Source organism: Manis pentadactyla, chromosome 14, assembly GCF_030020395.1.
Source record: "Manis pentadactyla isolate mManPen7 chromosome 14, mManPen7.hap1, whole genome shotgun sequence".
NCBI classification, from domain to species: Eukaryota; Metazoa; Chordata; class Mammalia; order Pholidota; family Manidae; genus Manis; species Manis pentadactyla.
Window position 1 is genome coordinate 48,428,711 of NC_080032.1, and position 16,735 is coordinate 48,445,445.

General features: G+C 38.4%; 1 protein-coding gene across 1 annotated transcript in view; it reads right to left on the reverse strand.

Annotated features, from left to right (window-relative positions):
• KCNH8 (potassium voltage-gated channel subfamily H member 8) overlaps positions 1-16,735 on the reverse strand; it is a 347,390-nt gene that overhangs the window by 50,276 nt on the left and 280,379 nt on the right. Inside the window, exons 9-11 of the mRNA XM_036901045.2 lie at positions 7,499-7,698; positions 6,498-6,747; positions 1,296-1,510 (exon numbers count right to left, since the gene is read on the reverse strand). Of these exons, the coding sequence (XP_036756940.2) occupies positions 1,296-1,510; positions 6,498-6,747; positions 7,499-7,698 (665 nt within the window). The remainder of the gene's footprint in view (positions 1-1,295; positions 1,511-6,497; positions 6,748-7,498; positions 7,699-16,735) is intronic.

Here is a 16,735-nt window from a genome sequence, read left to right on the forward strand (position 1 = left end):
TTCAAAAATATTTGTCCCAGTGGGCCGTTCTAGAAAGCATGAAAGACACCTGTGGTTTTAAAAGCCCATCTATTGAATGGGAAGATACACAATATGTCTTCAGGAAAACATACCTCCTAAGAAGGGTATAGATTTTAAAATGACAGATCCCTGTGCTCATACTTTGTCCTTGCCACCTGCAAGCTTGTGATCACATTCAAGTTACTTAGCCTTTCTGGATCTGTGTTCTGCTCCATAAAAAGTGATGGACACTTACCTCAAAGAGTCATTTTAAGCACTAAATGAGATGCTTTAATAAGTAAAGTGATTCGCACAAATAGGTTCCCAGTAAATATCGATACGTGGCTTGCTGTTTGGTATCATCAGTGGAGTGGATACCATCTAAGCATCCACTGCCATTTGATATCCTCAGCCAAGATCAAGTAAATACACAACTTGGATTCTTTTTCTACCTTTAAAGGGCAGAGTGGAATGACTAACAAAATGTCTGCACAATGTGGGTTAGACAAGGGCTTCTTAAACTCTTAGGGAAAAAACCGAGTGTTGCAAATATCTGGGACAAAGCTCAAGCCAGGTCAAGGCTTTTGTTGTTACAGAATGCTGTGCACACTCTGGCATGCCTTTCAACAATCATGCCTATTAAATCATTTGTGTCTCTGATACATCTGATGAAGTCATGTTCACGATCAGCTTAATCACAGGATGCAGTCTAGTACATATTTTGACAGGAAAGCTGTTTGTATAAACTGAAATACACAGCAAATACATAATTTCATAAAATGTTCATTATGCTTTCAGTGTGACAATCATTGGCTTGGATCCTTCTATGCATATTTAGTCATTTTAAGATAGACTGTTTTGTACACTGGCTAACCAAAAGATTCTTCTTAAGAAAATCCATAACATGCAAGTAGAGTAGTGAGCAATTACAAACCCAGAAAAACTCAGAACCGTATACTCTATCTGGAAATCTTTAAATTCTGGAGAAACCACAGATTTCTTCTAAATAGGATATATCATCAAAATTGGATCTAGTTATAAGCACATGAAAATATACAAGAAAGAAACCGAGTTAAAAGAGTCATCCATAAATAATACTTCCCTGGAACGTTGATAACAAACACCAGGTTTGACTTTTAGCTGATTATTTAAACTCTCAACTAGTGGCTGAATAGTCATATTTAACATATTCAGAGATTTTGTAAAGTGAAGTCACGACATGTGCTCTTACCGTTCTGTTTTAAAATGATCTCCTGTGTTATTAGGTCTCAGCACTAATTAGAATTGAGACTTACATCACTCTCATGACCTTCTCGAAGGTTGTATGTGAGGTCATGCTGAATGTCTTCCACGAATTTGTGAGCATATTCCGGGTAAAGGTCCAGCACTTCAAAGAGTCCTTTGAGGATGATGCATTGCAGATCACAGTAGGTTAAAGCCTTCACATCTGCGTTGGTCTTGATCACTTGGTCCTTAATTGATAGATTTGCTCCAATTAAATCCCCTTTCCCTTGAAACAGTGAAAAAAGAGACATGTCACTTTAAAGAGCAAGCTTAGGACTGGAAACTTCATTTGCCTTACAGCTTCACTTCTCTGAGATTCCCGCGAAAAGAGAAAAGGAAAGTATTCCTCAGCAGTGTTGATATTTGGGGCCTGATGGTTTGGTGTTGGAGGGGGCTGTTGTGTGCACATTAGAATGTTTAGCAGAATCTCACATCCCCCACCCTTTCAGGGGTGACAACTACAGTATCTTCAGACATTGCCAAACATCCCTTAATGGGCAAAACTGTTCCTGGCTGAGAATACTGGTCTTGGAATGCAGACTAGGAGACCCTGAGTCAGGAAGTGTAGTCATTGGTGGGCTCTAGACCCGTCCTGCCCAGGACTTGGTAAGTCACTTCAGACGAACTGGTGGCATTTCTGTCACAACTGCCATGACTGCTCAAGGGAAATAATAATGGCTCATATTTTTCTGAGTGTAAAAATTGCTCTGTATGAGACCATCAAGATGTGTATTAATGATTTAACTGTTAGCACTTTGGACAATAATGTGTGGGAGACAGAGATAACTATCAGACGTTATGGACAGTAAAATATACATAAAAGTATAAAATGCAAGTCATAGTTGTAATGCTCTGTGACAGGGTAAAAACCCTTTTTTCTCAATCAAAAAAGAAAATGTATTAATGAAAACGATGAGCTTTTCACTTCTGCCACTACAGAGAGAGAGCGGTACCACTACTCTCTCTGGCATCTGTACCTCTGCCCATACCCAGCACCCCCTGGTATTTTTCCTGCAATATCTCAGCCTATTAATCTTAGGCTGGAGTCACCGTCCTGGGAACTACTTTGTTTCTTTGGGTTTGTTGATTTGTTAATAGTGCATTATTTATTTGAATCTTTAAGATCTTTAAACGAACTTGAATCAGTTTAACTTAGCAGGAAAGTGAGCATAAATGGAAGTGCTAACAAAAAGCTGACTACAGCTTCAGATTTATTTTAGATACAGTCATTAATTCACTCAGCATCCATGTGAGAAACATGAAAGAAAAGGCATTCAATTCTCAGTCAAACTTAGGTCGAAAACTTAAATAACATGACCAAGTTCACAGAGGACACTGGCATTAGAATTATGACTACAACTTAGGAGTCTCTGAATCTTTGTCCTCAAATGGCATCATACCTGGGCTCTTACTGTTTTTTTAAATGGCCACTTTAATCCATTTCATAGGGAACAGACAACCAATAATTGATCAGCAACAATGAAAAACAGCAAGCAAATATCATCTTTGGAATGTTAAAGAACAAATTGCCTCTGTCTCCCATTCATTGAATTTTTTAACTTCTATATTTTTACTTTTTATGGTGCCTGGCATTTCTGAAAGCAACATCTCTGGTATTTATCAGACCTCAATAACAATCTGTCTTATTGAACTTTACAGTGAAAGGAAACACAGGAAATTAAGCATGAATACCTGAGATATTCCTAACTATTTATGGCAGGTCAAAAAATGAGCATTTTAAATTACTGAATTATATCTAGGTATTATCTTTGAATTAATATTGGATTTAAACCTTGAAATGAAGCCTATTTGGCAGAAGGAAAAAGAAGACTAAAATCTATACTTAGAGATACTAAAGGAATAAATAGCCACATGGTGCTGAAGAGTGTGTTAGATTTACTGTTGTCACCAATACTGTGAATCTTGGAAATGTTGTTTCTTGCTTGTTAAATTTCTTCTTAGAAATCTAAATTTGTTCTCAAGATCTCAAAGTTTGATACTGGTGCAAGATGTAAATATAGCCGGGATACTTTGAACATAGAAAATTTTCAAATTCATATATTTGAGGAAAATTTGTCATTTGCAATGTCTTTGTAAAATGAGCATTCATGTTTTCTGTTAAGCAATGGATGTTTGGGATAACTCTAAGGTCATCATATTGGGTGACCATAGTATGGCTGTTTCAGCCACAGTGACCCCATCTAGACAAACAACACCGATATCTCACCAAACCTGGCACCCTAGAAAAAATTCCAGTGAATTACTCACTCAGTGACTATGGAGCACTGACATGTGTGCTGGACCTTGTGTTGAACACAGTTCTCACTGATTTTGCGGTCATGCGGAATTCTCACTATCTAGACACAGCACCTTGAGCTAAGTTTTTAAATTACCCTGGGTTTCTGTAGTCTTATTTTTAAAGAGAGAGAGATATCCACGGCCCTTTACAGTCTTCATTTCTCAGAATTCCATTATTAGTATTTGCTAATCAGTCATTCTTCCACTGGGCAAAAAAAAACAGTTGATGGGATACATCTGCAAACTATCTGGGTTAGAGCAATAACTTGAGTTTAATTATAATTAGGCAAATAATGACATCTGTGAAGAGCATGTTAATTGGTCCTTTGTTGTCTTCTTTTAAACAGCAGTGAATAAATTGGTGGAAAAACACAGTTACTGGGACATGAAATGAAGGTGTACAAGACACACAAATTTTATCCCCGTGACAAATCCCTGCCTCTATGTCAGCTGCCTCCCCAGCTTTCAGAAATGCCTTCGTGTACTGATCGAAGAGTTGCTTGAGGTACTTATTCCCTACGACATTATACATTAATTCATTTTGTTAGCAGAGTAAACATGTATTAAATATCTACAGATCAAATGTGAGCCACGTGCTTAAGTTTTCTAAAGTCAGTATTGATTTGAATTGGCCCTCTAAGACATCCGTAGGAAAAGTACTCAGTCTCCATTGAAATAATGTTAATCACAGAAATAAAATATTAACAATTTATTATCTTTGTTTTGAGTTAGTCTCAATACCACATATGAATATTTAGAATGGTCATATGCAATTTGCACTTAACTCACTTTTGATGCAGACACAGTGGAAGTGAAGCAAAACTGGAAATGTTAATCATGGAAATCACATTTACGGAGAAAGCTTGGAGCTAGGAACACGTGGCAAAGGATTAAGTCTTTCAGCTGTAAGTGGAATTTTTTAAAATAAGAAAATTCAATTGAATCATTACAAACGATGGTATTTACAGAGAAGCCATCAGAAGTGCACCTGTTGTGCTCTAAGGTATGGATGATGACTTTGTATTCCATTCCCTGGAGTTGTTGTTAGTCAGCAGATTTAAAAATGCATCACAAAAATGGGGAAAAAAACCATATTATAAGTGATTAAAAGTGGTGCATTATTTTTGCTTACATGTATATCAAACCATACATTCTGGAAAATAACTATATGCCTTTTAAAAATAGTCTGTGTCAATAAGGCAATAAGCATGCCATAAACTTACATGATACTAAGAAAATCCATGGGAAAGTATTTTATGATTCAAGTTAGGTTTCTGAGGCAAATTTAGAAATAACTGTCAATTTAATTTAGAATCATGTAATAATGGAATGACTGGCCTTCCACTTCAAGAAGTTGAGAAGTGAGCAGGAAGAGGTTAAATTCTCCTCTTAAAACACATACAGATGGCCTCTCTGTAACACTGATACTGAGCTGGTCAAGCTGACGCTGAACTCTTAGTTGCTATTCCATGATTTTCTATTAAGGAGAAAAACTTATAAAAATGTGAGAACTGACGAAAACTTTGAAGGGCAAGCCCTACCTTTTCTCTGATAAGTGGTGAACTGAAGGCAACATGAAGCCGCGGATAGCACCGGAATATTTCAGGGTTCACCAACCTCCATCTCTTTACCTTTAATGGGGGTTAATCACACCAAACTAATAGGAATATAAGATTTAAATTGGATAATGGACATAAAACACCTGGCTCTTACTAGGGATCCACTAAATGTTCTCTTCTCCCTTCTAAAATATAATCTGCTTTGAAGCTTACTAGCTAGAATCCATGATAGCAGGCTTAAAATGAGTACATAGAATAATAGGCATTATTTAGAGGTGGAATGAATGCTGGAGATAGCGTCAAAAGACCTAGGTTAGCTTTGACTTTGGTAAAACAGAAAATACCTCTCCCATCTGTCTCTTTGTGTTAGGAAGGCTTAACGAAACCACACAGGTGAAAATACTTTATAAATGGTTACACTGTTTAAAAATACTTGTTCTTAAATATGAATATTAAAAATAAATGAAAAGTGTTTCACTAGCCATTGTTTATTAACCCAGATTCTTAACATTGGTGTATTACATTGCTGTTCAAAATATGTTGCTTAGACTAGCACCAGATTCACGCATAGGCCCTCAATAAATATGAGCTGAGTAAACAAACAGACAAACAAATGGAAGTGATTTTTTGAAAAGGTACACATAAAATTGTGGGTAGGAGTTTTTCTACATTAACTCTACATGTCTTTATCAGATGACCTTTATATCTCAATGAACACCAATTATGTCTTAATAGTTGGAGTAAACTTAGTGATACAAAGTCTTCACAAACTGTCTTTTAGTTTTCTTTGAGGAAGTAAAAATACCTGTAGTCACCTTGACAGTGTTGGGTTCATGATTGTTATGAGAGCTTATTTTTAATGCATAATAATTTTTGAGCTATTTCTAGCATAGATAAAAGCAATTTTCATGTTCTTCTCTGATTTGATTATCCACAAGAAATGTCCTCTTAAAACTGACCAGCTATTTCACCAAAGGCAGTATACATCATAATTAATAATCTGGCTTTAGGAATCTGAATTTTGTTCATTTTCTTTCTATGTTATTTGAGGCAAATTAAGTTAACTACTATTTATTCATTTGAAAAGTGGGGAAAACATATATACTGCTGGATTTTTAAATGACAGTTTGGATATAACCCTTAGCACAATGTAAGTTTAGTATGTGGCATGACCTTAATAAAGATTTTTTTTTAAGGTGTCAAATTAAACCCATTTGAAGAATAATCCTGATTCCACATAGTCATTCATAGTTTTCCTACTTTCAATAGCAGTTCTTTTTTCCTATTTCATCTTATTTCATCACCTTAACTTTTGCTCCAGGGTAAAATTTTGTGAGGCTCTCAACCCAGACCTACCAAGAATAGCCAGCACTGTGCTGTCTTTAAGAACTTCCATGGAGCCCGAGCATACAAAGTAGATGGCCTGCAAAGCATCCCCGTGTCGCAGCAGATACTCCCCCGGAGCACAGAAAGAGGTTTTGATGTGCAGAGACAGAGACCTGAGGCAGCCCCGGCTGGCACACTCAAAAAGCGACAACTGTAAGATCTCCTTGTTCAAGTGCATCGTGATGTCAGAGCGCAGCTCATCTGGAAAGTCTTTCAAAAGCTGTCGAAGGAGATGAAAGAGGAAATCAAGTTGGGATCAGTCTCATCTAATTGCTTTACTTGCAAGACAACAGGATTGTTCTTCCCTCTCTTTGGCCAGTGAAGAGAAGAGGAAATGTATGCATGTAACATCCTGGGGTGATTTTTCAGTGAATGTGACCCTAGTTATGTGCTATTGAATAATCAGCTGGTGATAACTCTGGAGAAATAAAATAAACTAATAAAAGACTCTCCAGTGAAAATGTACAGCTCATTGTGACTGGCTTCTCATAGACTCCTACTCAGGACAGAAGGTAGGGAATTTTGGCCCCGTGGTGCTTCCATGACACTTCTGTGACACCTTTTTTTTTTACAGTGGTGGGATGTTCCTGGAAGTCCACAGATAACACCTTTGCTGGAAAACATTTTCATTTTGTTGGTTTTAAAGGCAAACATTAACTTGATTAATCTAATATCCTAAGATTATACCATTCAACTGTCCTAAGAACTGTTTCCTTCAAAGAAGATCAGTGAGAACTAAAGTTAGCTCCCCTGACTGGCCAGAGAAGCAACTTAGTGTGAAACATTGGCCTGGCCAATTCAAAGTGGCTTTGTGAACACATAAGCCAAAGCAGGTGAAAGAAAGTGGATTGGGTTTTATGAGGGATTAAAAAAGAGAGAGGTCTGTATGTACCTCACTTCTGAGACCTGCATCAGAACCTTAGAGTATGTGCTTTCTGCCTGAAAATGTCAACATGAGAAATGAACATTACCTCATTTGAATCTATTCCATTGTTGACTGACCAGGTTGTTTGGAAATATTCGAGCATCCTCTGCTTGAGTTGCTGGGGCAGGTGATGGACACGTATGAAATCCTTCAGGTCCTTAGTTCTAGTGTGATAGAGGGACCATCTGGAGTACATCCTCTGTATGATTGCTGTCACATTTCCAAACACCAAGGCATGCATCAGGGCTAGAGAAAACAACGCAATACATAATGGGATAGAAATATGATGGTGGGCTTGCCCAGCCCAAATTTACAGCCTATACATCCTGAATCAGACCCAAGCATGCTTACATGGCCACACTGATACGGCTATTTGAGTGCATCCATTTGTCACTCGATGCACCCTGATGTGGCCATTGTGATTCTAAATGGCTTGATAAGAGTAAAAATATCTTTAAAAAATACTCAGTAACTTGCAGAATAAGGCCCCTATGACCCATACTTCCATCTGTTAACTGCCATTCTGGCTATGACCAACTTTTTTATTTTGTACGCTATTCACATCTGTATTATTTTAATAGTTACATATAGTTTAATAGCTGTGATAAAATCATCTTAATAATTTCATAAAGTAAACTATAGTTTAGTGGTTATTTCTATTATAATGACAAATACATTTAAAAAACAGGTCTATTATAACTGGGTAACTTTCATGGGAATTTAAGTCTCTTCCCCAAAGCCATCACTCAAAATTAGTTTTAGGATATTAAATAGGACCCATTTATATTAATAACGGTATTGAGAAAGTTGTTAGAATGAAGGATTTTCAGTCATCTGAAGCTGCGACTCATATGGCCCCAATCCTTTCCCCTCTGCAGTTCCATAGTTACTTCAATTTAAAGGAGAAGTCAGAAAAGCTGAGAGCATTCAAGAAACAAAGCAATTTACAGAGAAAAATAAGTATTCTGCTTAGAATCATCGTTGCCGTTCTGAGAAGGGCCAGGGGTACATGTACATGTGACTCCTGCTTTGATAAGGCTTCTTGGTGAGACAGTATTCAGTCTGACTTTCTTGCAGAGGCTCCCCTTTCTGAAACCACCACCAGAGTGTAATAAGATAGAAGACTTAGTTTATGAGAATTCCAGGGTGGATGGAGGTTGGAAATGGGTTTTCTATTGGGAAAAAGTAGAGCGATAGACTTTACTTCCCAGGAGCTGCCCGCCATGGAGAGCAGTCAGCTATCTCGAAGTCAGAAAAGTCATAACAGCATTTGCATTAAATAAATAATCATTAGTCAAAGAACTGGACTGGCCTATGCAGATGCTAGCAGATAGCCCAAGAGGGTCTTGAACCAGCTGGGACTGTGAAACTGGGAGAGAGCTGACAGCCAGGTGTGCTTACACTTACAGGTAGGCCAGTTCTTAGTGATCTGCAGATGTCAGCCCTGACCCCCACTCTGGAATGGGATTGGCAATGAGGTAAGAAGCTCAGAGGATGGATGGAATCAGCTGTTTTAGCAGTTTTGTAAGAAAAAGACAACTAAAAATTTACTAGTTTGTCTATTAGGATCTATCAGAATGTCCCTGTACCCAAATCTTGATGTCCAAGGAGCCCTGCTAAAATTTATTAGCATCAAAATGGATACACTAGTGCAAATATGTCATCATATTATTGTACTATCTTCCTGAATAGCCATTCTATTTCAGGATAGCCCCATTAAAATTATTTTGTTTCCCTACATTTGCCAGAAATGAGTAACCACTGATGTATTAATTTCAATCTAATCTAACACCAAAATTAAAATTCTTTCAGGTTATATATCATCATTTCTCTATGGAAAATATGCTACCATACCTATAAAAATCACCCCATAATAACAAGGGAGACCTCAATATTTTGGAAAGGTTATTAGAATAGGGTTAAACTTAAGGTCTGCATACAGGAGGCAATAAAATGTTGCAGAGAGAATACGGACTTCAGCATCAGACACGTGCAGATTTGAATCCTGACACTGACACTCCTAATTGTGAACTTGGCAAGATACATGATTCCCATACATGGACTCAGTTCCTTTATATGCAAAACCTTACTCATAGAGCTATTTTGCAATTCAAAGAGTATATATACTTATTTATATATTTATGTATGTGAATGCCTAATATTTATGTGAAAAAATAGTGGGTGCTCAATTTATGTTAATTTTTCCCATGAAAATGAAAGTGTTATTGTGAATTTTCCACATGTTCAGTGGAGGAAAATTTGGGGAAAAGGACTCATATTTAAAGTTTTTCAGCAACCTGTTAAATAATTGAGTGGTTCTTGCCAGAGAGAATTTCATGATGAAAGGAATTCAAGAAATAGTCAATAAGTGCCTGTAACCTGTAAAGTGTATGTACATATATATTCTATCGAAATTTTCCAACAAGTCCAAGATAGTCCATCAAAAATATATATTGCTTCTCAACTTACTGTTGAATGGCTCTTGGTAAATTCTAAATAGAGGTTTACTCTTTTGTATGGTTTTAGAAGCACAGCAGTTATGATACATATTTTATTTGGAAGAAGATACCTCTATTTATAATAAACACTCAGCAGAAAAGAACAGATTCTGTTCCAAGTTAAAGAAATTTCACACCGATTTCAGGCTCCATTAATATCCTTATGGGCTCGGGTTTGGAAGCCCTACCATCTGTAAAAGTATGTAATAGTCTTTCATGGAGATTAAACTGAGCACCGAGAACATTTTATTTCATTTATTTTAACACTGCTTTCCTTAATTGTGTGTATGATTTTAACTTTGCTTTGCTTAATTATAATGTGTGTAAAGCACTTAAGAGAGGTAATATGTTCAGATCATTTAGCATCCTGATTGTACATTATCAAGAAAAGGAATTACTGGATTAATTGTAGCATTCATGAGTGTTGTTGGAAAGTACCAGTCTATCTGAGTCGCTGTAATTTCAAAGTCTCATTTCAGCATAGGAAAATACTTCTAATTAAAGTAGTTTAAAAAAAAAACCCTAGCTCTCATAATTTCCCAGTTTCCAAAGCTATTATTGCCTCTCTGTCACTGGATATCACTTTCACACTGGCGAAGAGTGTATGCAACTGTCAGGCCAAGTCATTCCATCTGCTGTGAAAGTTTGACTCAAGAACTTCTATAACCAGGTCAGCTGGGAAATTATCATTTGCTTTTCCTTTTCCTCCTAGCATATCTGATGTATATAATTCTGAAAGTAGCACGCTAGGTCTGCTGCTGAGTATGTGGGAGGCTCGTCTTCTTTGTGTGGGAGTTTCACATAAAATACATTTTGTACAATCTCATCTTAATATCAGGTCTTTGGAGGAACCTCAGCAACTGGGCTCTAGGAAGAAGGTGACCTGACCTCAGATGACAGTGCACTCTTAAGGGCTGCCTGGCTTGCCCTTTCTAGTTCTCTCTCTCTCTCTCTCTCTCTCTCTCTCTCTGTTTTCTTTCTCTCTGTCTCTCTCTTACCCCTTTTCTTCCCTTCCTCTTCTTCCCTTCCCCTCCTTCCCTCTCTCTCTCCTCCACCACGTCTATCTCTGGATTTGGGGCCATACTGAGGTACAGAGTTGCTGCTGACTTCAGTAACCAATGCCTCTGCAGTGGCTTCAGCGTCTACAGAGGGACAGTCTTCTCGATAGAAAGGGCGACCGCAGCTCAGGCTTTGGGTGACCTCAGCTGTCCTCCTTCTCTCTCCCACCCACTCATTGCCCTGGAATTTTCCACTCTTTGCCACAAGTACTCTGGGTTGTGGATGGCAGACAGCAGAGAAAACTGAGAGTGGTTTCCTAAATGATGGATTTAAATGGCGGTGTTAAGACATCTTAAAAACAGCCTGAATTTGTGAACACCATAGCCCACGTGGGTTCAATAAAATTGCATCATGTAGGTGGGAGGATCCAAGGAGAGCTTTGACTGCTAGGAGTTTCACTCCATCTTTTTCGTGGCCACATGCCTCACTTAAACTGTACATGTCCTCAGCAATGAGTCTTCTTCACTAGACCAGCTTATATTATAATTGAGAATTTTGTGTCCCTTTATCCCCCTCCCCGCACACCCACCCCAGCCCCTCCCCCTGGTAACCACCAGTCACTTCTCCCTGTCTAAGAGTCTGCTGCTGTTTTGTTCATTTTGTTTTGTTTTGCTTTCATATTCTACAAATAAATGAAATCATATGGTATTTGTCTTTTTCCACCTGGCTTTTTTCACTGAGCATAATACCCTCTAGGTCCAGCTATGTTGTTCCAAATGGCAGGCTTTCTTTCTTTTTTATGGCTGAATAATATTCCATTGTGTAGATGTGCCACTTCTTCTTTATCCATTCATCTACTGATGGATACTTTGGTTGCTTCCATATCTTGGTTACTGTAAACAATGTGACTATTAATAAACATAGGGATGTATATATCTTTTCAAATCAGGGATTTTGTTTTCTTTGGGTAAATTTATAGTAGTGGAATTACTGGGTTATAGGGTATTTCTGTTTTTAGTTTTTTGAGGAACCCCCTTACTACTTTCCACAGTGACTGCACCAACTTATTTAGCTTACTTTTATAATTTTACAAAGCAAAATTAATATCAAAGACACACATTGAGAAAATTACACAAATATTAAATGTATATTTCATTGAGATTTCTCAAAGTGAGTCTCCCCCAGATGAATAAACAGGATATTTCCAGTACCCAAGGCCTCCATTGTGTCCCCTTCATAGGCTCTCACCAGCTCCCTGACCAAAGGGAACCACAGTTTTAAATTATACTGTAATCAATAAGCTTCACCTACTTCTGAAATTTCTCTAAACAAAATGATACAACATGTACTTTTTGGGGTCTGGCTTCTTTGCTCAGCACTGTTTACAAGATTCATCCATGTGATTGTGTGGCATAATAATTCATTCATTCTCATTGCAGTGTAGTACTCTATTGAATAATCATTTTCCAATTTACTTACTTATTCTCCTTTTCATAGGCACTTTCAGTTTCAGATTCTTACAATAATGCTTCTATGGCATCTATGTATATATCATTTGATGTAAAAAAGTATAGAAGTATTTGCATTTCCACTGGATAGGTAGTCAGAAGTCGAATTGTTGAGAGTCACAGAGTACAGGTATGTTTAGACATGGTAGATGTTGACAAAACTTTCGTGCCAACTGACAATCCCATCAATTGTATTGGAGAAGTTAAGATGTTCCATATCCCCTCAAACATTTGGGTTTATCAGCTCTGGTGAGTATAAATGCTATCTAATTTTGATCTTAATTTCCATGTCCTTGATGAATGATGTTGAGCACCTTTTCATATGTGTGTTGTCCATTTGGGCATGGAAATCTATTTTTGAAGTGCTTTTTAAAGTTTTTATACACTTTTGGGTCGTCTGATCTTTTCTTACAGATTTGTAAAAGCTCTTTATATATAATAAAGAAGAGTCTTTTGTCAGATAAATGTTTGCAAATACTTTCTCCTATGGCTTCTCTCTTCTCATTCTTAACAATGTCTTTGGATAAATATTAGTTCTGTAGTTCCCTTGTGGTTAGGGCTTTTGTGTCATGTTTAAGAAACCATTGCCAAATTTAAGATAGTGAAAATATTATTAAATATTATACTATCTTTAAGAAGTTTTATTATGTTCCCTTTCACATTTGGACCAAAATCCATCTCGAATTAACCTTAATGCATAACTTTAAGAGGGATAAAGATTGTTTTTCAGCATGTGGATGTATCTTCAACCCAGCAACATTTATTGAACTCGTCCTCATTTCCCCTTTGCACAGCAGTTTTATTACTTGTGTCATAAATGAAGACATCAAATGTGTGTGGGCCTGTTTCTGCAGTCACTTCTATCCCACTGGCCAATTTGTTTATTCCAGAGCCAACACCACACTTTCTCAACTGCTACAGTGTTGTAATACATCTTGATACCTGTAGCACAAATCTTCCAGTTTTGTTCTTCTTTATGGCTGCTTTGAATAGTTTTAGCTCTGCATTTCCACTAATTTTCAGAAACAGCTTATCATGTTTCAAACACACACACATGCACACACACACAAACACACATCTTTTGGTATTTTTATTGTGATTGTATTCAATATTCAGATTAACTTGGGTCAAACTGTTATCTTTACAATACTGAGCCTTAAAATCATCACTGATGGGTGGGGGGGAGCCAAGATGGCGGTGTGAGTAGAGCAGCGGAAATCTCTTCCCAAAACCACATATATCTATGAAAATATAACAAAGACAACCCTTCCTAGAATAAAGACCAGAGGACACAGGACAATATCCAGACCACATCAACAACAGCGAGAACCCAGCGTCTCGCAAAAGGGGTAAGATACAAGCCCCAGCCCTGCGGGACCTGAGCGCCCCTCCTCCCAGCTCCCGGTGGAAGGAGACGAGTTGGAGTGGGGAAGGAGAGGGAGCCCAGGACTGATGAACACCAAGCCCCAGCCATCCGGACCAGAGCGCAGACACAGTGCATGCGCTGGGGCCCTGGATACTAGGGAAACAGGGCAGCAAGAATGGAGAGCGGGTACCAGAGGCCTGGCACTGGAGGACAAAAGAAAAGCGAGTGGCCATCTTTTTTTTTTTTTGCTGTTGTTTTGTTGTGGTGAGTGCTTCTTGGAAGTCTTAAAGGGACAGGGACCCCAATACTAGGGAAACAGGGCAGCAAGACTGGTGAGTGGGTGCCTGAGGCTGGCGCTGGAGAATAAAGAAAAACAAGCAGCCATTTTATTTTTGTTCATTGTTTTGTTTTGGCAAGGGCTAAGGGGCACGGCAGGACACTCAGTACAGGGGTAGGGAATCCAGGGATCTCTGGGCACTCTAATCCTCTGGGCTGCAGGGAGCACGGAGGCCCCTTACCGAGATAAATAGCCTCCTAGCCACTCCCCCTCCAACGCAACTCAACCACATTGGAGCAGAAGCCCAAGCCAGGCCACGCCCACAGCAACATCAGAGATAAACTCTATAGCAGCCAGGCAGGAAGCAGAAGCCCTGTCTGCATGCAGCTACCCAGCACAAGCCACTAGAGGTCGCTGTTCTCCCAGGAAAGGAAGGCCACAAACCAACAAGAAGGGAAGTTCTTCCAGCCGTCACTAGTCCCAGATCTGCAAACTATTCCTATCACCACGAAAAGATAAAATTACAGGCAAACCAAGATTACAGAGACACCAGAGAAGGAGACAGACCTAACCAGTCTTCCTGACAAAGAATTCAAAACAAAAATCATAAACATGCTGACAGAGATGCAGAGAAATACGCAAGAGATATGGGATGAAGTCTGGAGGGAGATCACAGATGCCAGAAAGGAGATTACAGAAATGAAACAAACTCTGGAAGGATTTATAAGCAGAATGGATAAGATGCAAGAGGCCATTGATGAAATTGAAACCAGAGAACAGGAATGCATAGAAGATGACAGAGAGAGAGATAAAAGGATCTCCAGGAATGAAAAAATATTAAGAGAACTGTGTGACCAATCCAAAAGGAACAATATCTATATTATAGGGGTATCAGAAGAAGAAGAGAGAGGAAAAGGGACGGAAAGTGTCTTGGAAGAAATAATTGCTGAAAACTTCCCCAAACTGGGGGAGGAAATAATCGAACAGACCATGGAAATACACAGAACCTCCAACAGAAAGGATCCAAGGAGGACAACACCAAGACACATAATAATTAAAATGGCAAAGACCAAGGACAAGGAAAGAGTTTTAAAGGCAGCTAGAGAGAAAAAGGTCACCTATAAAGGAAAACCCATCAGGCGAACATCAGACTTCTCGACAGAAACCCTACAGGCCAGAAGAGAATGGCATGATATATTTAATGAAATGAAACAGAAGGGCCTTGAACCAAGGATACTGTATCCAGCATGACTATAATTTCAATAAGATGGCGGGATTAAACAATTCCCAGACAAGCAAAAGCTGAGGGAATTTGCTTCCCACAAACCACCTCTACAGGACATCTTACAGGGACTGCTCTAGACGGGAGCACTCCTAGAAAGAGCAGAGAACAAAACACCCAACATATGAAGAATCGAGGAGGAGGAATAAGAAGGGAGAGAAGAAAAGAATCTCCAGACAGTATATATAACAGCTCAATAAGTGAGCTAAGTTAAGCAGTAAGATACTAAAGAGGCTAAACTTGAACCTTTGGTAACCACGAATTTAAAGCCTGCAATGGCAATAAGTACATATCTCTCAATAGTCACCCTAAATGTTAATGGGTTGAATGCACCAATCAAAAGACACAGAGTAATAGAATGGATAAAAAAGCAAGACCCATCTATATGCTGCTAACAAGAAACTCACCTCAAACCCAAAGACATGTACAGACTAAAAGTCAAGGGATGGAAAAACATATTTCAGGCAAACAACAGCGAGAAGAAAGCAGGGGTTGCAGTACTAATATCAGACAAAATAGACTTCAAAACAAAGAAAGTAACAAGAGATAAAGAAGGACACTACATAATGATAAAGGGCTCAGTCCAACAAGAGGATATAACCATTCTAAATATATATGCACCCAACACAGGAGCACCAGAATATGTGAAACAAATACTAACAGAACTAAAGGGGGAAATAGACTGCAATGCATTCATTATAGGAGACTTCAACACACCACTCACCCCAAAGGATAGATCCACTGGGCAGAAAATAAGTAAGGACACAGAAGCACTGAACAACACAGTAGAGCAGATGGACCTAATAGACATCTATAGAACTCTACATCCAAAAGCAATAGGATATACATTCTTCTCAAGTGCACATGGGGCATTCTCCAGAATAGACCACATACTAGCCCACATAAAGAGCCTCAGCAAAATCCAAAATATTGAAATTCTACCAACCAATTTTTCAGACCACAAAGGCATAAAACTATAAATAAATTGTACAAAGAAAGCAAAAAGGCTCACAAACACATGGAGGCTTAACAACACGCTCCTAAATAATCAATGGATCAATGACCAAATCAAAATGGAGATCCAGCAATATATGGAAACAAATGACAACAACAACACAAAGCCCCAACTTCTGTGGGACGCAGCAAAAGCAGTCCTAAGAGGAAAGTATATAGCGATCCACGCACACTTGAAGAAGGAAGAACAATCCCAAATGAATAGTCTAACATCACAATTATCGAAACTGGAAAAAGAAGAACAAATGAGGTCTAAAGTCAGCAGAAGGAGGGACATAATAAAGATCAGAGAAGAAATAAACAAAATTGAGAAGAATAAAACAATAGCAAAAATCAATG